General features: G+C 46.8%; 1 protein-coding gene across 12 annotated transcripts in view; it reads right to left on the reverse strand.

The window, feature by feature from the left end:
* The window catches only part of VOPP1 (VOPP1 WW domain binding protein), a 101,785-nt gene that overhangs the window by 30,370 nt on the left and 47,445 nt on the right, over positions 1–23,970 (reverse strand). For 10 of the 12 annotated variants that reach the window (XM_034964133.4, XM_034964137.3, XM_063605711.1 and 7 more), the window contains exon 2: positions 20,045–20,103. Coding sequence is in view for 8 of the 12 variants with exons in the window: in XM_034964137.3 (XP_034820028.1) it covers positions 20,045–20,103 (59 nt within the window). In the remaining 4 variants the exon portion in view is untranslated. Of the gene's footprint in view, positions 1–12,378; positions 12,523–13,008; positions 13,120–20,044; positions 20,104–23,970 lie in introns of those variants that run through there. The other 2 variants (XM_055115967.1, XM_063605712.1) reach the window with 2 other exon arrangements.

The raw sequence follows: 23,970 nt of genomic DNA on the forward strand, positions 1-23,970 counted from the left end.
CTTGATTTTCCTATTCTTCTTTGGCCCTGCTTTTACAACCTGCTGTGGAAATTTCAAAGACCATGGTAACAGAGACAATGTGAAAAAAACAGACCCTTGGGCAAATGACAGGAGGTCCCTGAGACAGGACCCACAGACAGGAACTCAGCAACCACTCTTTAATGGTGCTTGCATGGTTCTTTGTTCAGCTTGGAACTGCATATTGACCAGAAAGATTTCCAGAAAAGCCTGTATCATATGATGTCAGCAATGCGCTACAATTAGCAGGTAACTTAATCATAGAGACAAATAATAAAGTAAGATGCGATATGAGGTGAAAGGACGGCGTCGATTTGTAGTGAATGGCGGATGCCCCCACAACATTAGCTGTTTTCAGCAGACATCCACACACATGCACAAAAATCTATGTGTGCCAGGCTGTGACATAAGGCACACTTCTTCACAGCTGCTGCCAGGGAAGCCCCAAGTTAAAAGTGGACAGGCTCAGTCTTCTGGTGTGTCCAGGACTGGCTCCATTCATCCTCGTGGAAGATTCTGGGTGGCCCTCAGGCTCAGGTCTCCCTGACTGTAAGGTCACTTTCTGCTGTTAACAGTGCTGGGCTAAGGTCTTTCGGTCCTTGTCTTCTGTCTAGGTGGCAATGGCTTTAGTCAAATGGCCCTTGCCATTTTTACGCCTAATTCTACTATATATTGTCCTCAAGTGATCAAATTCTAGAAGATACAACACTCATGAACACCCTCTCAAACTGGACACTCAGCTCACTGCCTAGCCATGAACAGGCTCCTCTGCACGTGCTGATGGTGAGGGAGGGGAATAAGGGGGGTGCGGAACAGAGACGACAGACACCTGCAGCTTAGGGGGAACTGGCCATGATCCTCTGAGCTCCTGCTAGTTCCCTCCCATTGCTCCACCACCCTCTGCCACCATGATGCTCCTGTGTGTCTCTCTCTCGGGTTTTACTCCAGACTGTAACAGCTCTTATATCCGTGCTCTAGCTCTGAGCACAGCCAATGCTTAAGAGGTATTAATACTTGGGTCCCTCCAATGCTGGCAGCCATGCACTTGATATAAAAGAGGAAAGCAGGTATACACTAATAAATTTAGTGACTGAATCATTTTTCATGAGCTGAATTTGCTAAAATGCTTCCCTTTCAGCTTTACACTTGTAAGGAAGCATTTGCTGCCTGGAAACCTAAGCCCTATGGCATTCTATTTCCCATGCTGGAGAGAGCAGACTACCAGCTTTCAGACATATGTAGAGCCCTCGTCCAGAATTAACACACATACACCCCTCAGCCTGAGAACATATCCGTCCTAGAATATTTGGAGTATAATGGATTACAAGTTCCTCTTTGTTGGCAAGATACAACATCTATGTGCTCTAGCTCACTTTTCAGAATCCAAATTTGGAACACCAGCAGCAAATACACGCTGTCGACTGATTATCTCTTTCTTCTCTCAAAACACAGGAACCCTTTATGCTCCTTCCATGAGCTGAAGACTCATTCATCTCTGCATTCTTGCGGCTCATCTGCGGCCCTGGCCCGGCTCCCACTGTGGATGCTGGCAGGCCCCAGCTACTCGAAGGAGCACACAATTACCCAGGTGCTGACACTGTTACCCCTTTTCTGTCTGCTGCTTTCTTCCTTTTGAAGCTGCTGGTAAATTGGGACCCTAAGCACACACACCTGCTGATGTTCCAAAGAGCTGCAATTACAAAGAGATATTCACTGCAACACTGAGCTTAATTAAAGTAGTAAACATTACCAGGCAGTCGAGCACACTGAAGATGCCTGTCATGGATGCATCAAGTCAAATACTCCTACTGCCCTAAGCCTCAGAATGGCAATGCTGCTCCCAAGGACGTCGCAAGACTACACCTTTGCAGAACAGATCAGGATGGAGAAAACAGCAAGGGCTTTTCATCTCGTTCCTCTCTGTGTGCCAGATGTATAAACTGTCAGACTTGCCATAGAAAGGAAGAAACATTACTCTTAACTAAATCCGCTCCACAGCACATCTAATTATAGTCCTGAGACTCTGAAATACACATGATACTTCAAAAGAATGAAAAGATCACATATAGCAGCAGACATGGGCCCCTGCACTTACTGCCTGTTAGCCAAGTATTCCTTATTGTACCCCTGGATACAAATGTAGATTTCTGCTGAGGTCAGAGAATGGGTAGTCCACTCTGAGCAGCTGCTGACAGGTAATTAGGTATATTATAGAGATAAAAGGGTGTCTGCCTTTTATCTCAATGACAGGACCTGCGGTCCCTGGGATTCATCATGTAAAAGGAAATGTATGTCTGAGAGTCTACGGGCCACGATTTAGACAGGTGTCAGAGCAACAAACAAATGCAAACAACAGGTGGTCGCTATGGGAGTTTTTGGAGCCTAAGAAGGAAGGAGGAAAGAGGGTATGGCCACTGGACTCATTTAATTCTTAGCCTTTGGGTTACATAAATCTCACGAGTAGGAAAGGATAACATACTAGGTCAAGGAATGTTCAGTGTTAGTAAAGTCACAAAATCTTTCTATGTAAAAAAGAAAAAAAGCCAAAAGTCAGTTTGTAAACCTTTCCATGTGTCGTTGCTATGGATGGAAAGTGTCTCCCCCAGACCGGTGTGTTGAAAGGCTACCCCGCAATGGGATGGTGTTAAAAGGTGGGGCTTTTGGAAGGTGATCCGGTTACCAAGGTGAAGCCCTCGTGACAGGGTTGGGGTCTTTGTAAGAAGAGCCATGAAGAGGGCTTGCTGCTTGCTCCACTCCCCACCACGTGAGGATGGAACAAGACAGTGCCTACGAACCACGGACAGAGCCCTCAACAGACACCAGAGCTGACGGAACCTTGGTCTTGGACTTCCAGCCTCCAGAGCTGTGAGAAATAAACACACATTGTTTAAGCCCCACAGCCTCTGGTATTGCTGTTACAGCAGCCTGAACTTAAGCACCACTTTAGCAGTAATTGTATTTAAAAGGATTTATAGAAAAATCATCTCTGCATCTGGTGGAGCAGCTAAAGTCTGAGTAAAATATTCAGGGTGCGGGTCTGGAGACAGAGTTGGTGGGGACTGTAACTTTTTTGAGGAGTTCGAGAATCCAATCCTTTCTCCTGCCTGCAGGATTAACCCTCAGCAAACCTTTCTCTTCACTAAGCACCTGCTGGTACAACAGCTCCTTTCTCCCATCCAGTCCCAGTCTCTCAATTTGACAGCTGGTCTGTTCTCCTCAATCACACTGCCCCTGCCAGCTAACCCTGCTTTTCACACTACTCATTATTACCTGCATTCTCCACAGAGCTGAGCCCGCAGCACATACTTGAAGGAGGCTTCCCAAGTTAGAAGCAGGAAGTACATTCAGGCTTATCACTGGCCTTCGAGATTAGCTACCTGTGAGAAATTGGGCTCTCCAGAGAAACTAAACACAGAACCCTATAAAGTTTCAGCAGAAAACTCCAAAGGATACATGAGCCTCTGGGGGAGCAGAGGAAGACTCGGTCCTTAGCCACCCAGTGCCCCAGCAAATCTCCTTGTAAGGACTGCAGAGCTCTGTGCCTCACCTGGATCAAGGAATCCACCCAACCATTCAGTGACTGACCTTCCCCTCCAACCTGCCCAGGCAGATGCTGCCACTCCCTGCAGCAAGGCCCCAGGGCAAGTGCCTTCCATGACCATGGGCACTGTTCCTTGTGCAGAATCCAAGGCAGGCCCCACTACGCTGATTCATGACTCACACAGCCAGTCTTTCTTTCCAATGTCCAAAAGGACTCGCATATTTTCCCAAGCCTTCTCTTCTCCAGGAAATAATGCCTAGCTTGGGCAAAATTATGGTTTCTCTTTATTAGGAAGAATCCCAGTTTACTCTCATTTCCACACTTATTGGAGCTTCAGGCAGGATTAACCTTTTTAACAACTGCGACACAGCCAAATCCTAATAAACCTTCCATCAAAACTTCCAAGTTCTTCTCAGTAAGTTCTGTCTTCTCATGCTGTACGGATGCAGTACAGTCTGGGACCCAAATATAGGACCTTATGCTTATCCATAAAAAGGGTAAACTTATGCAATCTGGCCCATTACTTTTATCCTGTCAAGAGCCTTTGGATCCTCATTCTGTCACTCAAGGCATTCACTATTCCTTCCAGTTTTCTGTCACTGACATGAAGGATATGAGTCAAGTTTTGCTGGGACCCAGGACTGCTGAAGGCCACCCAGGCAACTCTGCTCCTCCTCTCTGTGACAATCACACACATGACTTAGAATGGCCACGTGCAATAATCCACAGTCGGGTCAGGGAGAGACGAGACTGGGGCCTGAAAATGAAGAGGAATCTTTCCATGCCCTGAAGCTGAAATCCAAAACCTGAGACCTTCCCAAAGTCCAGCAGTCTGCCTGCAGAAAGAAAACCAAAGGGAAAGAAAGAAGGTTGCACCACGAAGTGAGTCCTGGCTTAGCTGCAAGGACTCTAGGAGTGCGCAGAAAAGGAGGGTGATGTGGTAAGACGGAAAGGTGAGAGCCCATGAGCTCAGCCCCACTCACAGCCAGATGCTCTCTACTCAGATGGAGCAGATCAGTTTCAGCATCGGGATTAAAAAAATGGGCACGTGCATTTTATGGTAGGTGAATTGTACCTTAATTTAGAAAGAGAGAGGGGGAAGGAAAGAAGGAAAAAAGGAAGGGAGGGAGGGAGGGAGGGAGGGAAGGAACTTGTACATATGATCAACATTGCAAGCCTTCCCTATTTTCATTCAAGTCAATGCTAAAGTATTGATGATTAAGTCAATGGTGAATTCCATTAGAGACATTTCTTCTATGTTGAGATTTTACTAATCATAATTTTATAAATACAGCTATTATAACAGTTACAAATCCACCTAACTGGACTATTTATTACTGATCTCAGCAGAGATGCTATCAAACATCTCTATTAAAACAGGACAGTGTCAGATCACTGATGTCCCATCTCACGGTCCCATAAAAGACCAACCCAATAGGACCTTAGACAGGCAAACCCAAATTAACTTCAATCGAGCACAAAACACCCTTTTAATAATTTCCTGATGCCTTCGAGAGGTCCCCACTGCTCTGGCGACTGTCCTGACAAGCCCACCTCCCATCTCTCACCCAGGTCCTTCTAAAAATCTCAGCCTGGTGGGCTGTTTGTCTCTGGGTACACTGGTGCCCTGGGCATTCCTGCCTCTTCCCTCCTAGACAAGTCATCTGTGATCATCAGGACATTCTCCCACTAACTCTTGCAAGCTCGCTTCCCTTTCAGATGACATCACTGCCTCACACTCATCTCTCCCAATGATAAGTCTATTACGCAAAAATGTATTACTCATCACCATTTTTTGAGATGGAGTTTTGCTCTTGTGGCCCAGGCTGGAGTGCAGTGGCACGATCTTGGCTCACTGCAACCTCCACCTCTTGGGTTCAAGTGATTTTCCTACCTCAGCCTCTCGAGAAGCTGGGATTACAGGTGTGCGCCCCCACGCCCAGCTAATTTTTTATATTTTTGGTAGAGACGGGGTTTCGCCATGTTGGCCAGGCTGGTCTCAAACTCCTGACCTCAGGTGATCCGCCTGTCTAGGCCTCCCAAAGTGCTGGGATTACATGCATGAGCCACTGCACGCAGCCACAAGCTTTTTTTTTGAGATGGAGCTTCGCTCTTGTTGCCCAGGCTGAAGTTCAATGGTGCGATCTTGGTTCACCACAACCTCTGCCTCCCAGGTTCAAGAGATTCTCCTGCCTCAGCCTCCCAAGTAGCTGGGATTACAGGTGTGCGCCACCATGCCTGGCTAATTTTTGTATTTTTAGTAGAGGCGGGGTTTACCCATGTTGGTCAGGCTGGTCTTGAACTCCCAAACTCAGGTGATCTGCTCACCTCAGCTTCTCAAACTGCTGGGATCACAGGCACTTTGAGCCACTGTGCCCGGCCCCACAAGCTTCTTTATAATATTACTTAATACACTTACGCATTTCCAGCCTTAATATGGCATAACCTCCTGGGTCATATCCTGGCTTTGCCTTTAGGAATCCAACCTACCCCAGGAAAGCTCTCTCATTTGAATGAGGCAGCAGAAGTCCCGGCCCATACATGTGGATAAAACTCAAAACCAGGAGGAGGTGGTTCAGGCAGAACTCCAGCAGCCTCAAGAAACACCTGTGAGGAGTGCTGTGGAAAGTAGTGGCTCTCAGCACAGGCTCACGTCAGAACTGTCCAGCAGCTTTAAAAACACCCGTGCCTGCTGGCTGGGACACACTCCTCAGGAGATTTCAGTACACGGCAGGGCTGAGAACCAAGGACCTAAATCTGGAGCCCTCTTGCCTGTGACTCTTTTCTTGGTGCTGGGAAGGAACATGTGGTGGGTGAGCTGGTGGGTGGGGGGTGTTGTTCTGGCTTTTCTGAGCAGGTATATTTTGTTTTAACAGCTTTATTGATATATACTTGATATACAAAGAGCTGTGTACAATCTGATGAGTTTGGTCATATGCAAACACCCAAGATACCACCACAATGAAAGTCTAGGCATAATCTGATTACTTGTAATATTGTACGTCTGCGAGAAAATAACATTTTTAATAGAACTTTCATCTTTCCAAACACAAGATTTTAGACCATTTTATCTGTCTTGCTTTCAAGTCAAAAACTTCACAGACCTGACTATGAACTCATGGTTCTTTCTTTCCTGTCAACCTCAGTTGGTAATCCACATGATGTCAGAATTGTCCTCCTGGCCTGACATGGTTTCCCTGACGGGCAGGGAGGTGCCTGTGTGTTGAGACGTGTGGTCCCATTTTGATGATGTTTCAACTTTTATTTGGTCAACACATCCCATGGCGAAGTCAAACATCTCTGGGTTCTAAGAGGGGGCCATCACTGCTTTGATGAGGCCTGAGCCCGAGACGTTGAGGGTGGGAAGATGGCTGCCCTGTCAATCATTCCTTCAGAGACACAGTTATCACCATAAAATACCTTCTCTGACTTGTATAAACCCAAACTAGTTGCATTCAGGGTGGCATACAGGATTTACCTAGGGAAATTTTACTTGTATTTCTACCATGGGAGAAAGCATTACAAATGCTTACTAAAATCACTAATATTAGCAGACCAAATGGGGTAGAAAGTGCTCATTTCTTTGCCATTTTAACCCTTGAGTAGCTGCTGCCTTGGAGCCCAGATGCATCCAGAGTTAAAGTGAAGAGGTGAGGTAAGATGGGCCAAGCTCTTAAATTACTGCTGAACTTTGGTAACTACGGAGTTTTTTGTTTTGTTTGTTTGTTTTGACACAAGGTCTCACTGTGTCACCCAGGCTGGAGTGCAATGGTGCAATCATAGCTCACTGCAGCCTCAAATTCCTTGGCTTAAGTGATCCCTTCACATCAGCCTCCCAAGTAGCTAAAACTACAGGTGCACACCACCACGCCCAGCTAATTACAAAAAATTTTTCTACAGATGAAGTTTCACTATGTTGCCAGGCTGGTCTCTAACTCCTGGCCATAGTGATCTTCTTGCCTTAGCCCAAAAGTGTTGGGATTACAGGTGTGAGCCACTGCACCTGGCCCAGAGTTTTTGAAACTCCACCTTTGTGTGTTTCTGGGGTACAGGTTTTCCCTCTTTCTTCTTTCAGTAAACTGCTGATCATTTAAAATTAGTTCTATTCAAGCCTATCCTGAAAAACAATCCTCCTAGTTTCTGGTTGACTAAATATAAGGTTAAAAAAATAAATTCTGGCCATATGTCTCTTTCAGAAACACAGTTATTACCAGAAACCACCTTCTCTGGAAGGTGTTTTTCATTTTCCATACTAAAGTGAAAAACACAAGTCTGCCTATGAGCTCAGAAGTCTGCCTATGAGTTCATAGTGAGATCCTGTCTCTATAAAAAAATCTTTAAAATTAGCCAGACGTGGTAGCATATGCCTATAGTCCTAGCGACTCAGAGGCTGAGGTGAGAGGATCGCTTGAGTCAAGGGGTTTGAGGCTGCAGTGAGCTAGTACTGCACCACTGTGTTCCAGCCTGGGTGACAGAGCAAGACCCTGTCTCAAATGTATTATCAATTTTAATTTTATAATAAATTTCCTATCATTGAAATCACACAGGCATGATAAATACTAAAGTAATGAGCTGAGTTTGGCAATGAGATCAGGAAGGGAGATGAGATTCTAGTACCTAAAAAATCTGGAAACCTACACTGAGGTTTACACCTGGCTTACTTTCTCAGCTCTATTTTTACTTGAGTTGGTCTTAGTCCATTCAGGCTGTTATAACAAAATACCACAGCTTGGGTAATTTATAAACAACAGAAATTGATTGCTCATAGTTCTGGAGGCTGGGATGCCCAGGATCAAGGCCCAGCAGATTCAGTATCTAGTCAGGGCTCCCTGCTTCATAAATGATGTCTTGCTGCTGTGTCCTCACAGGGCAAAAGAGGGCAGGGGAGCTCCCTGCAACCTCTTTTGTAATCCCATTCATGAGGACAGAGCCCTCATGACTTAAGTCACTTCCCCAAAGGCCCCACCTCTTAATACTAATACATTGGGTGTTAGGTTCCAACATAGGAATTTTGTAAGGACACACATATTCAGACTATAGCAGCTGGTTAGCTGTTATAAGCAAATGCTCAGAACTCTTAAGTCTACATTCCAGCTCTGGACTACATCCTGCCCTCTTCCACACCTGCTGCAACAGTGAATTCCTCACTGGCTCCATTTCCTGGGTATTCTGCAAGAACTCCAAACTCCACATGCATATATGACATTCTCTGCTCAGTCTTCTACTGAATCTTTCCCGGAACCTATTCTTTTCATGGTCTCTCTCTGTCTTCCCAACCAGAAACCTCTGATTTATTTGACTCCCTTTACCTCTATATCGACTCTTCTGTGAGATGCTTTTCATGCCCATCGCCTGTTCCTCTGCCCTATTTCTACAGGAGTTGGACTCTGTCTTGCCTTTACTACAACCACAACCTCCTCCCCTTTAGACCAGAGGACCGTGTCGTCATACTGTTCCTAGACCAAAATGAGGGTCAGGCTGCTATTTCTTGTGGCCCAATAATGAGATGCAGATGAACTGGGGAGGAAGAGAATTTTTATTTCTGCAACCAGTTACTGGTAGAAGGCCTGGAAATTATGGCCAGACCAACTCAAAATTACAAATTTTTCCAGAGCTTATATACCTTCTAAGCTATATGTCTACCTGTAAGTGTGCATCATCTAAAGACATAAGTGATTAACTTCTTTTACATTATAACTAATGTCTGAGTCCTCAAGGCCTTCTTCTGGAGCCTCAGTAAATTCACTTAATCTAAATGGGTCCAGGTGCTGGGGTGATTACCCTTATCTTGTCTCCTACTAAATCACAAGAGGTTTGGGGAGTTCATTCAGACCCACAATAAATTTGTTTGTGAAGGCCTGGGGAGTTTCTTCAGACACCAAATAAAACTTATTTAATCCTAAATGGGTCATGTTAAGAACTCCTTCATTATTTTGTCATGCTTTAAGGCCCAGGAAAGGCCTAGGCAAAACTCCTGGTGGGCTTTTGTTACATCCCACATCCCAGACTTTATATAAGGGCACTGGCTTTTTTTTTTTTTTTTAGCTTTTAATATTTAACTTAACCACTCAGTCAGTACTGAAACACTTGTTATGGAGGCCTGTGTTGGTGAGACCTGGCCTGCCACAATGCTGCATGCAGGAGGGAGTCTCAGCCCCTCAGACGGCGTTTGAGACTCTTCTTGCTAGGCTTCTCCCTCTTTTTCCCATCTCATCTCCTGCCATCCACCAGGCACCCTGGACTCCAGCCCCATGGTCCCCACTGCACCCTGCACCTTCATGCTCCCATGCCTGCACTCCTCCCAAAGTCTCTGCTCCACGCCGCTTCAAAGATCAGCCCTGTGAGGTCTCTCCCAACACCATCCCCTGCCCTCCCTGATCTGTCCTGCTCCTCCCTTGGCAGGACCCCCATTTCTACAGTTCTCACCATGTGCAATATTGTGGTTAACTGTTAGAGGCCTCTGTCTTCTACACCAGACATGACCTTGAGAGCAACCCCATCTCATTCCTCTATGCATAGTCCAGGTATCCACCTTGGTTTCAGAACCTTGTAAAGGTTTTGACTTAAACAGAAGGGATGTTGCAGCAGAAAGGGAAATCAGCAAAGATGGAAACAATATGAACTCAAAGCATACAAAGGAAACTGATTAAAATGTTAACACAGTGCTGGCGGGGACAGTTTGAAACAGGTGCTCCCAGGCAATGATAGCCTATTATCATGATGACCCTCAGGGAGAGCAGTCGGACAGTATTTAGTAGAATATAAGTATAAGCTTTGATTCAGCAATTCAATTTCTGCAAATACACCCCATGTAATACAGCCAGCATTAAAATATATGAAACATCATACCAAACGGAACTTTTAAAGACTATAAATAGCCTCATGTCTGCTCAAATATGTTCTTGCTACCAAGTGAATTATTAAAAATTTGTTTAGGAGCACAGCTTAAAATTTTAGAATGTGAAAGAAAAATATCTTGAATCCCCAAATCACTAAGCTAAAAGGAAAATTCAAGCTGAAACTCCTCAGGGCAAACCTGCCTCCCATTCCATTCAAAGTCATCCTCTGCTCACTGAGATAGATGCATATTCTGATTGCCTCCTTTGGAAAGGCTTATCAGAAACTCAAAAGAATGCAACCGCTTGTCCCTCACCTACCTGTGACCTGGAAGCCCTCTCCCTGCTTCCAGTTGTCCCTGCCTTTTCGGATGAACCAATGTACTTCTTACATATATTGATGATATCTCATGTCTGCCTAAAATATATAAAACCAAGCAGTGCCCCAACTGCCTTGGGCACGTGTTGTTAGGACTTCCTGGGGTTGTGACACTGGTGCACATCTTCAACCTTAGTAAAATAAACTTTCTAAATTAACTGACACCCGTCTCAGATTTACTGGGTTTACAAGAATTACAGACAAGGAACTGAGAACCTTCAATAGTTAAACAAAACAAAAACTCCTAAATATAGGCACTACCTGTATAAATGAATGATGAGGCATCCCCAGGAAATATTCTGCTACTATCAAAAAGCATGAGGGGCTTTGTATACTGATTTAGAAGCATAGTCACAATGTACAGTTAAAAGGAATCAAGCTCAGCTGGGCGCAGTGGCTCACACCTGTATCGCAGCACTTTGGGAGGCCGAGGCAGGCGGATCACTTGAGTTCAGGAGTTCGAGACCAGCCTGGCCAACATGGTGAAGCCCCATCTCTACTAAAAATACAAAAATTAGCTAGGTGTCGTGGCACGTGCCTGTAATCCCAGCTACCCAGGAGGCTGAGACAGGAGAGTCGCCTGGACCTGGAAGGCGGAGGTTGCAGTGAGCCGAGATCGTGCCACTGCATTCTAGCCTGGGCAAGAGTGAGATTCCGTTTCAAAAAAAAAAGGAAAAGAAAAATAAATCAAGGTCACATTTTAGGGGTCTAAAGTTCTTAAGCAGAAGATCACCAGTGAAAATTTCTCCCTGTTATAGAGAAGGTGTCTTCAACTTACACCAGGAATCTTCATTGATAAATCCAACAAGAACTGAGAGAAAAGAAATTCTGCTCTTGAATATCTGCCCCCTCCAGGCTGCAACCCGAAGGCTGTGCTCCATCTCCTGACGGCAAAATAGTGAGGGTCTGCAGCAGGCGTATGGAGCACTCAGCTAGGGAAGCGCCCCCGCCCCCATTGCCCTCTTCCACGCATCCTGGAAGGCCCCAGTGCTGCAGGAGGAGAGCTCAGCGAAGGAGTCCAGCTGACTTCTGCACAGAGGGGCCTCCCCATCAGGCTCAGAGTCTGTCTGCAGAGCCATAAAGGGCACCTGCTGGTGAGAGGTGACCTTGTGTCCAGGGAGCCTGGGACTGACTCTGGCACCTGCGCCCCTAGCAGGCAGGTAAAGTGGCCCAGCGGTGCTGGCTCTGCCAACCTTGTCTCTGGATCTTGATTTGACACCTGTGAACAGCACTTCATCCACTCACAGCATTAATTATTCACAGCAGAGAAATGAACCCAGAGGCAGCCAACAACACAGGGTAATGTAAGCACTTTAAAAAGAAGCTTCACGCTCCAACAGGAAACTTGGGAATAGGGCCTGAAAGCAGCCTGGTCAAAATCGATAGTGCTGGCAGGAATGGGCTCTGCCTCCTGCTGGATAAGCCCTGGACCCTGGGCTCCTCCAGGACAGGCCCTGCCTCCCTCATCGCTAACTTCCCATCATCCCTACACACTGGCTCCCTCCCACTTGAGTGGTGCTCTGGAAATTACAGGTACTCGGTAAGGCATGACACTGATGATCGTATTCCTTAATTCTGTTTCATGGATCCTATCTTCCCCTTACCCAGCGGTTTGACAACATGCAGCCATCCATTTTTTCCCTTCCATGCTCTCCTTTGAGCTTGGCAGTGTGTGAATTCCCTATCGTCTCAGTGGAGTTGACTTCCGAGAAGCTTCCCCACATTCTTTCCTTCAGTGGTACCTAGATCTGAAGGAAAAACTAAAATAAGTGAGCAAACAGAACACCCAGAACCCAAATGCCCTGCAGCTCTGCCCTATCCATGTGACAGCCAGAGATGTGACCTAGTCATGCAAAAGACCTCTAAAGATGCTGCAGGCCCAGGGAGACTTAGCATCTCCTGGTGTCAGCTGCCAAGTCAGTAAAACTAGATGAGGATGGTCTTAGGGTTTCCCGGCATTCTGAGAATGGAGGTAAGTAAAGAACCACCTTTGGGGCCAAATCTTTTCCTCTTCCCAGCTCTTCAAAGGGCCACAGGGCTATTTTCACTTTTAAATCATTGGTGTCAAGAATACTCAACCATTTCTAACCCACCCTCAATTTTCTGGGGGACAGAGATTCATTTCAATTCACAGTAACAAGAAATTTGCACATCTAAACAGCCAGCTCTCTCTGGGTTATTAAAGTCACATGAAACAGTCATCATCTGAAGTCTGGGTAACTGTCAGAAAGCACCTGATTATGTCTAAGGAGCCACAAGATCTGGTCCAGTGAAGCCAGGCTCCCAGATCCACCCCAGCGCCTGACTGGGAGCGGCGCCCTTTCTCACATCATCATGTCAGTACCAAGACCTGCAGAAGAAAAAAGACTCACTAGCTTGGAAGGAGAGATGAGGTGGTCGCTTTGTACTTGGCAAGCAGGCTGGATCCTTAATGAGCTAAAATCCATCTCCCATTTGTCGCTTGTCTCTGCTACAACACACATGCCTGCTCAGTCATTCATCTTTTATTTTCTAGGCTACAAATTATTCCCAGCAGCCAGCCAGGGTGTTGTGGAATAAGCGAGATGAGACCCTTGAAGGTGATCTAGCACAGGAAACTGGGGCCCAGAGAGGTTGGACATTTGCCCAACATCACACTACAACCTGATGGCATAGCAGGTCTAGAGATGATCTCTTGAACTCCAGCCCGTTAAATATTTTCCATCCCCAAAGAATGCTTTCAGAATCACTCCGTCTCCAACCCTCCTTAGGCCACCATTTGTCTCCGTTACTAAAGGTATACTGAGTGCCTTCTATGGGCCAGGCCCTGAAGGGCACAGAAGGTATAAAAATCAGCAAGACAGGCTCCCAGTCTAGGGAGGAGACACACAGATGTTTTATTTCAGCAACAGTAAGTCCAGTGAAGGAGCATGGTACCCATGCACCAAAGAGGGGTATGGGCCACGGAGAGGGACACTCATCCCCAGCTCTCTGGAGATGACACTGCAGAGTGCTTAGGCAAGCACTCCACAAATGTCAGCCATTGCATTCCCAGGCTGTGTATCTGGCAGACTCTGTGTCTCAGCTAGTCTAGGACAACTTGGGGCCGTCCTCTGCTCTGTCCTGCTGCAAAGGTAGATGCAAAGAAGTGGGCAGTCTCAGCTGTCCTTGTAGTGAGCTGGGGCCGTGCAGTGCTGCTGGAATGGGCTCTGCCTCCTGCTGGATAAGCCCTAGACCCTGTGTGACATACTTGCACCTCTGTCAGCTGTGGAGGAGCCTCCCGAGGTCTCTGTCCACACCCTGGCATACAGGCACGCCCTGTCACCTCCAGCCTGCTGCTGCCTCCCAAGCCACCGCCCTCTCTCTGCTCTTCCACACACCCAAGTCCTCTCAGGGGTGGTGGCTGTAAGCTGGGTGGCCTCTGGGGGGCTGAGGAGTACCTGGGCTGGAAATCTCAATGGAGATGGTGACATTTCTTATAGTCACTGCTCCTGACCCAAGAGGCCTCCCACTACCCACAAAGAGGTGGTGGTGTCCATTCAGGCACCGAGGAAGGCCCAGGTAACCTCTGGCAGATATCAAAGATGGGCTGCGAAAGGCTGCCTCCCACAGCGTCCCCAAGAGCATGACTGGCATCGAGGTGAGTTTGTCCCCTGCGGCAGAGGTCCCCAGGTAAAATCAGCGGACCCATCAGCCACCTCTGGGCACAGAACCCCCGGTCTTCTCCAAGCTCAGTGTTAAAATGTGCCAAAGGAAACTGCAAATATTAGGGAGAATACAGGCATCCCAAATAGTGACTGAGTCCTTACTCTGTATCTCACATGCACAGTAGTATTTATACTGCACAGCAACCCAGTGCAGCAGGCACCACGACCACATCTTTTTTAAGAAAACTGAAGCCGTAGGCTGAATAGCATCTGGAGCTACCTCCTCCCATGCCACTCCACTTCCCCTCTGTGCCACAGGAGCAGCAGGCACAGCCTCTGTGACAGACAGGAGCTCCCTGTCACCTGATGAGGAGGATTCAATGCTCCCTGCAGACACCTGAACATCGGACTGAGTTCCCGCATGTGGACCTGCGTCTAGGCTCTTCTCTGACAAACGCCACCTTAGTCGGCAGCACTTTCTGGACTGACAGGGAAGTGTGCTGTTTGCTGCTTTGGATCCTGCAGGACATGCTCCTCGGTCAGTTCCTACCTTTATCTTCTCATCTCTGGGCTCCAGGAAGCTCACACGGTGGCCCCTGTTTCAGGCCGTGCTGGCAAAGGAGCTGAGGAAGCGAGGCCCAAGCAGAAGCTCGACTCGAGGAGAGAATGCAAGCCAAGGGGCGGGAGCTGCTGAGGCCACACAGCCACTTGCTATTTTTAAATCACATGTTACTAAGAGCAGACACCTAGTAAGCCCTGAACCAAAGCACAGAAAGGCACATTTTAATCAGAGCAGCTTGCAACAGGAAAGGCAGGTAGTGAAGGGAAGTGAAGGGGGAAAGAAACATTACTGGAGGGAACAGGAATGTGTTGCTTTTCTGTTCAGATCCCGAAGGGTCTTTTTCTTCAAAAATAAGAATATCTTGTTTATACATGTAATACACAGTCTTCCAGACCAATAATGGAAAAATATCAAATTAAGGAAATGAAATAAACCTTGAAGCAGGACAGGGTAGAAAGAGAGAGATCATTTAGCACAAAGAAATCAGAACAGGTGAGAGTAATTTTGTATGTCTAGATAGCTACAGTAGAAAACCTACATTTCATTAAAAGAGCTCAGTCTCTGTTAGCTTACTAACTGGCACGCTGGAATGAAACGCAGGGACAGGCAGAGTGGGGAGAAGGCGGCTGCCACCTGGGATTTCCGGTGAGACAAAATGAAATCAGATTATCAAATATAGGAGTAAAATCTCTACAACAAGTTTGCAACCTAGATGTTCCCTCCTCAATGCATTCCGCATGGTGAGTTACACTCACAAAACAGAGGTGTTGTTTGAAATATATTTTCTGCAGGGGAAGGAAAGAAAACAACCTCTAACAAAATAGGACACCACTTTGAGTCAACATATTTGTAAGGAATATCTGTTTTGGAGAATCTTAGCACTTTACCCAGGTGAAATGAAATGTAGAATATACTAGAAATGTACTTTTTAGATGAGATCCATTACATATATATATATATTTTTTTTTTTTTTTTGAGACGGAGTCTCACTGTGTAGCCCAAGCTGGAGTACAGTGGTGTGGCTCACTGCAACCTCTGTCTCTGGGGCTCAAGCGATTCTCGTGCCTCAGCCTCCCAAGTAGCTGGGACTACAGGCTTGTGCTACCATGTCCAGCTAATATATATATATTTTTTTATTTTAGTAGAGACGGGGTTTCACCATGTTGCCCAGGGTGGTCTCGAACTCCTGAGCTCAGGAGATCAGCCCGACTCGGCCTCCCAGAGTGCTGCGATTACCGGCATGAGCAACCGTGCCCGGCCTAATTTAAGTTTTTTTTTAATGTGAGGTTGAAGATGCTTCAGAAATGACTAGTCACTCTCACATGACTATACCACTGCTGCATGAGGCATAGGTACCTTCCCTGTCCTGCACACCACAACGCACCACAACTGACACGTCGTGGGCCCTCCACAGACACCTGTGGATGGAATGAATGAAGTGCAGCCATCACCATCCCCGGGACAGCACCCTGCACACTGGCCATGTGTCCAGAGGCCAGGCCGGCAGCAGTGTGCAATGGCAGCCCGCCAGCCTCTCCTGCATCCCCACCGCCTGAGGCCCCCAGCAGCAGAGCGAGCTGGGCTGGATGTGAGTCTCCTGTACCTGCACTGCCTTCTCCACCAAGGCAGCAGAAACCACAGTGGGCTTCAGAGATCAACAATAACGTACCCCTCAAGCTTAACTCTAGGGCAGCTGTGCCTCCTGCAGGTCAAGCACTTCCAGTAGGGGTGTAGCCACCGTCTCTTGCTTGCAGCAGACCTCTCCTTAAGCAAGATTGGATGGAGTAGAATATAGCTAAGCAATTTCTACTCATTCCCCTTTAAGAAAAATGCTTCATGACCCCAACTTGATGGACAGTGGAGAAGACAGCTTTGGAGAAGACAGTTTTTGAGTATTAAATATCTGGACTGGTGAGGGTATTGGACAAGCCACCCCATGTGTGCTGGCTGGCCCCAAAAAAACAACTTTCTCCTTGGCACCACACTGGGTTCACTGCTGTGTCAGGACACTGTCGTCCCTCGCATGTGCAGGGAAGTGGCACACTGAGTCTGTAGCACTAATCTCATGAGCATATGTAACAGAGAGGTGAGCTGGCCTTGGGTAGGTTATGTTCTTATGGGACTTCTGCACTGGTCGTGTGCAAGCCCTGTGCCTCAAACCTGGCAGGTCAGAATTCGCAGTCACATCTTACAGAGGAAGCAGCTGACAATGTCACAGAGCTGGTAAACAACAGAGTGGAGGGATGGGAAGGCTGGTGCTAGGCAGAGGTGGGGACCGCACATGCAGGGAAAGTGCTTCATGCTACTGCACGGGTCACTTTAAAACGGTTAATTCTGTTCTTTGAATTTCACCTCAATTAAATAAAAAAGTAACAGAGCAAATATGTGAACTCTGCACGAACATGATTGCAAACATCAGGTGCTACACACTGTGCCAGGCAGCAGGGTTATGGAATGCACAGGCGACGGCCCCATACTGAAGCACTCGCCGCGTGGTGATTTGCTGGTGTTGTCAGCATTCTCTCACAGCCAAAACAGCAGGGGAGGAACAAACTTTTATGGGGACAGGGAACTGAGTCAGAAGAGGCTGAGAGAACTGGGGAATGATCAAAGGTCCCCTACATGGGTTGGCGCTGCTGACTGCATGGTGAGAACTGCAAGGAAATGCATCCACTCAACATCAAGGATGGCCGCTGTGTGCCAGGCACTATCCTATGCCTTGTTGGGAAGCCAAGTATTTATAACTTGTTGCCCTCATGAGATTCACAATAAAGAAGGAAGATAAAGCCAGACGCTCTCTTGAAAGTCTACTGTTAAAAGGGCATTGTTCCTGATGGTTTTAAGCAAAAAAGTGACATGGAAATTTACAAAGACGTGAGAACTGGACAGGAGAAGAGGCTGAAAGGAGACTAGCTAGAAAGTTTCGGCAATGGTTCAGAGGGACATTCGCAGATGTGGATTCGGGTGAGGACACTGGGAACAGAGGGGAGAAACAGAAAGACCAGAGGCAGAACAGAGAAGACTAGTGGGTGGGGCTGGGGTTTCCTGGCATCATGAGATCAGAAGACCTTAATTTACGTACAGGGCACAGGACAATGCCGGGGCCTGGAGTAAGTACTCAATAACTGTTACCTGCTGGTACTCTCACGCTGAACTTCGTGTTCTCATGGTGACTTCACTTTTCCATTTTTCTGGACAGTGCACCTAGGGAGCTCTGGATCCTTCTCCCCACCATTGGAAGAGAAAAGCACGAAAGGAAACTGGGCCACAGGACTGAGTGACAAAAGCAGGGCTTGTCTTTTGTATCCCCTGTCTCCAGTTCAATGCAATGCAAAACACTTTCAAAATATGCAGGGAACAAGTGAATGGATAAAGAACAAATGAACAAGTCAATACAAGAACAGCAATGACCTCTGATGCCCAAGCTCTGACAAAGCTGATCTATAAAACAATTGGAGAAATAGGGTTTTAAGGAAGAGCACACAGGAGGAGGCGAAAGGTCCACATTTGCGCAAAAAGCTAAACAAGGAAATAGGCGTACTGATGAAAATTCATTATGCTGAGAAGAACCAAAATATTTTCTCTTCCTGTTATCCCACAACCACTTCTCTTCAACCTGACAACTCTGTAATTAGAGCCCAAGTCCTTATGCTGCTGTTTTATTTTCCAAGTGGGGTCTGTCTTTCTGCAGCTGCAGAGGCTTCCTTCCAGGGCCCCCACGCCATGGGGCACACTGACTCCTGCTTGTCAGTATGAAACCAAGATGACGAACATGGCCAGCTTCCGCGTGCTTTACCCGCACTCACAGATACACAGCCCTTCCCTCCTACACTGGGCTCCTCAAGAATGACAGGTAAGAGGCTGGGCGAAGTGACTCACACCTCTAATCCCAGCACTTTGGGAGGCCAAGGCAGGCAGATTGCTTGAGGATAGGAGTTCGAGACCAGCCTGGCCAACATGGTGAAACCCCATATCTACTAGAAATAGAAAAATTAGCTGGGCGTGGTGGCACACGCCTGTAATCTCAGCTACTAGGGAGGTTGAGGCACGAGAATTGCTTGAACTCAGGAGGCAGGGACTGCAGTGAGCCGAGATTGCACCACTGCACTCCAGCCTGGTGACACAGCAGGACTCCACCTCAAATAATAATAATAATGACAGGTAAGAAAAATGTACGTTCTGGAAGATTAAAAAAATAACGCTTTTTCCTATTATTATATATCTCCTATCCAATTACCCTATATGCTAGAATATATAGTGTTTCTGCTAGACTACAATATATATGCCTGAGGAATCTCAGGTTTTACAAAATTCAATACTAAAAATAATAGAGCTTTCGGGAAAATTTGGTTAGGGCATTCGACTCAATACCTAAGGAACTTCAAAACAGAATCAAAAACAGTGACTGATAACCTGGAGAGTTAATGTGGTCACTGAGGCAGGTGGCTCCACAGGGCTGGTGGCTACCACAGCAGATATTACAAACACACGAAAACGACAGGAAGAAAATGCAGCAATGCCCTCATTACAGAAAGACTGGCAGACACTGAGGGGGCACTGGAAGGATTATAACCCATTCTGAGCCAAGAGCCATGAGAGGCTGTGACAGCAGCTCTCTGGCGAGGAGGCCTCAGAGACAGGCGATCATTGTGATTTCCTACACATACGCACAGACACACACACACTGTCACAGTGGCTCCGCTGAGGACTGTTTCTTGTCCTGCTCAAGCTCATAAGTCTGCTCCTATGATCCTTGCTCTCTTTGCCTAGGAAAATGTGTATAAGCCAACATAACATTTGCCTTCCACAGACATCTCGCCCCCTTTAAACCCTCACATGTGAGCTCACCTGCATCACAGAACAGGGCACAGAATTTCAGGCTGTCCTCAGCGTAACTGGTCTGAGTGGGCCAGATACCACGGTGAGGTCACCTGCTCATCCCCCAGTGAGGCAAGCCTGGCACCGCAGCAGAGGCTGGGCCACGCCGGGCTTTCCCCATCCCACACCCAGAACTTTAGCAAGACAATTCCCAGAGAAAGGTATGGCCACAGAATGAAACCACAGAAAGGTGCAAATACTTACATATAATAGGTTGGATAGAGTCCTTCGAAATACCAGCAATGCTTTTTGGCTTCTGTGCACTGCAAATAGAAGCAAGAAAAAGTTTGTCAGTACTCAGGAATCTGCATGTTGTTGAGAAGCTCTCACAAAGGCAGAAAGAAGGATGAGAAGACACAGCTTAACCCATGAAAAGCTGGGATATCAGGGCAGACAATGCATTACAGGGAGAGCCGTCCCCTTTCTCATGACTTTCTATTTCTTTAAAACATCTATTTTTCTATTTTTTCATAGCCTTTCATATCTCTATATACACTGAGTGTCAGCATTTTATTAAAAAGGTAAATTAAAGACAATCCACTGTTTAAAATGTACTTGGTATGATACTTCAGATTACACAAGAATGCTAGAAATAAAGCACTGCAAAGATTGCCACTGCCCCCCAATTTCTGTTTTAGAGAGACATCTCCAATAGATTTAGCATTTCTAGAGCTGTATATCTCAGAATATGCTAAAGCCGCATTCCGACCTACGTCTGCAAGATGCTGCGAGTCACGGTTCACTCGTTGCCCTCTCACGTGCAGGAAGAGAAAGAAGGAACAAGGAAAGACAATGGGAGCCTCTCCTGGGCTTTCCAGGTAAGTCCAGCTCCTAACATCCCGGAGGCAGGGCCCAGCCCCACAGGGCAGGGCAGGGCAGGGCAGGGTGGGTGAGTGCACACAGGCATCGGAGCAGGGGCCAGATGCCACCTGGAGGCTCTCACAAACCTCCAGCAAGTGAGGCAGGCCAGCATCCCCACTGCTCAGGGAGCTCTCTCTGCAGAGATGCTCTTCCTATCTGAACAAGGTTTTTCTAAAATTATTCCATTCGTGCCGTCATTTTTGTTTTACATTCACAACTTCCTACCTCCATGATCTAGTTTATTGGCCCCCATGTGTAAATAAAACCTTCAAAACATTATGGTGCAAAGCTCCCAGCAGCAGGAACACTGGCAAAGGGACGGCAAACAAAGCTTTCTTTGGGTGAGGCAGGGCCGTCCTGCCCAAAGCCCCTCCTCCGGTGGGAGGGTGGCTGGATCAGCTCCCTCCTAGCCTGTCCGCAGCCCCAGCAGGTGTACAGCAATGCCCTCCTGCCACGATTGCCCTGCAGCTGGAATGGAGTTAGAGACAGGCCCCACATCTACAGTGGCATGCCATGGGAGAGGTGAGTGCCAACGCCACGCCAGCGACATTCGATGGGTTATGAAAATGACATGAACCCCTGGATTTTGGAGAATGTGCTTTAAGACACTCAGAAGCATACTCAGGCAGCCTGGAGTGACCTAGTTTTATTAACGGAAAATGAGTTTTATTTAGACTAGGTTAGCTCCTGTCCAGTTTAAGAAATGAAGCTCAGACAGCTGACGAAATCAATTTATTTTGGCACAGAAGAGCAATTTCAGGTCTCTGCCCCAAATTATAATTCATTTCACTAGAGTCTTCTGTGATAAACAGAGAAACCAGGTCTGCCTTCCATGTGTCACTTTAAACAGGTCTCCCTTATTCTCCATCACCGCCACCGACAGCCAAACATTCCTGGAACCTGACACTTAAGTTCCACACAATCAAGAGGTGAGGCCAGGGAACATCAGAACACAAGCCTGAAGCTCCCCACCTGCCTGGGGCCTGGCTGCTCCAGGGCTGCTCCGCAGAGACAGGCCACAGCCACGCAGCGAGAGCCAGGTGCATGGGCTGGCACTGGAAATAAGGACAGGCTCTGGCCTCCATAGCGCCCTTTTCTGCAATTCCTCTTGGTCTAAAGCATTCCCAGATCCAAAGCAGCCACTTGATACTCTGGCAGCACATCTCCATCACTAATGCATTGCATTTCAGAAAGGACTTTTTCTTCCAATCAGACAAAATAATGCCACACTTCTGAATGAACATTGTCTCTGGGATACAGGTATATGAGGAATACCACTTCACAAATTAAGGCACCAGGGCCCTTGGTGGGTGTCTTCTTCTGGGTCACACACCTTCTTTGTGGTGGCAAAACAGAGAGCCCCCAGCACAGTGTCTTCTGGACTCACGAGAGCTCCCCTGAGGAACCCACTCTGCCCACCTCCAGCAAGAACAAAGGCCTCTGAAAACTGGTGTGAGATGATCCCCAAGATACAGCGTTAGTGAAAAAGCATAGGCAAAAACAAAAACATACGTCCAGTATGCCATCCTTGATGCAAAAGGAAACATGTACATTTGGCCTGCTTTACACAAAAAGAATCACAGTTTGCACACATCAAAACATCACATGTATCCCATAAATATGTACAATTATTACATACCAGTACTTTTTTTTTTTTTTTTCAAAAAAAAAAATCACAGGAAGGACAGAGTATGTGAAAGTTGATCATAAGAACTGGGTCATTCTTGTCATACCCAACTAACAGAGTCGAGGCCAGAGGGGCAAAGCACTCAGGTCATTCTCAGCAAGCCTGGCTGCTGAAACTGCCTGCCCTGACTCTCAGACTAGCTTACCCAGCCCCATCACACACCAGTGAGAGCTTGCACACCAATGAGAGCTTGCCAGCTCCCCAAAACTTTACTTAGTGCCAATGAACAACTCTCTTTCAAAACAATCCCTTACATTTCTCCTTTTTATAAAACTTCCAAACTTCTCTTTGTTCTTCACACATACTGAAGACCACCCAGTACATGGCCCAGACTGCAATGCTCACTTCCTAAACAAAATGTTTTAAATTTAGAGATTTGTCTCTGTAAAAGCTAATGAAAATGCTTACCTGTGGAGGGTGGGTGGGGTGAAGTGGAAAAGACAGGGACAAGAGCGAAATTCTTCTGAGTATATCTTTTTATGTAGTTTGACTTTTGAAATGTTTTTTCAGATAATAAAGTAGAAAGTATTTTTTAAAACCACTTCTCAGACTGAAAAGATTATAAAAGACTATCATGACATGATCACACATGTCCCCTTTAGGCCAGGGGCAACTAAGCAGGGTAGATGCCTGTGAGATCAGTGCTCACAGCAGACTCACACAGACACTCACTCTTCTGGGAGCCCTTCCTGGGGCCCTCCCAGGTGAAGGGCACCATTTCCATCCTACTCTTCCTCCCGCATTTGTCTGGCATATTCCCTAACTTCAGAGCTGCCTACTTGTTAGTTACCCTTGCTCAGTTACTTGCTAATAACCTTTTATCATTTCTCACTAAGCTACCCAAATGAATCATATTTTGAAAAATTTAACCCGTTTGTTCCTTTACAAAAACTATTCTTAAGAAAATATTAAGGCTACATTTCTTGAAACAGAAAGCACCTTTAAACAGAGTTACCTTGCATTAAAATGTAGTTCCATTTTGTTGCTGCTGAAATTAGTGTGTTTGAAATTTGCTAATATCCTGGAAACTGCTTCACTGTTTTTGGTAGCTGGACTTTTGTAGCAGCTTTCTCCTGAGGAATGCCAACATCGTAATACTACACACATATACTAACTCACTACAGTTAATGCATGGCATGATTCCATTTGACAGCCAGATAATATGAAGAATGCAAAGTCACAGGTCTCATTATTCAACTGAAAAACGCCAAAATGAGGACACAGAAGTCCTGATAATTGTTGTTGTTGAGGCTTTCCTTCAATAAATGCTTGCTAACTGAACACCAGGTGTCAGAGTCAGCTTGCCCAATTGAGGAGGACGCAGCCTCGTGATGGGAATGGAGACCAGGAGGTGGAGAGGCACACGCCTGCCCGAGGAGCCCAGGGTTGAGAGCCGGGTGCTGCCAAGTCGAAGTCTGATGAGAAAGGCAGTCTCTGCCTACCAAGTCCAAGCTCCAAATCCAGCACCAGCACCAGGACTCAGGACAAAGCCAGACAGCTAGAGCTGTGGTCAAAGGGGAGTTTGCCAGGGACAAATAAGAGGGATCTTCAGAGTACTCCCAATCACCAGCAGGCACGCAGA

This window comes from Pan paniscus, chromosome 6 (assembly GCF_029289425.2).
Source record: "Pan paniscus chromosome 6, NHGRI_mPanPan1-v2.0_pri, whole genome shotgun sequence".
In the NCBI taxonomy this organism is placed as follows: domain Eukaryota; kingdom Metazoa; phylum Chordata; class Mammalia; order Primates; family Hominidae; genus Pan; species Pan paniscus.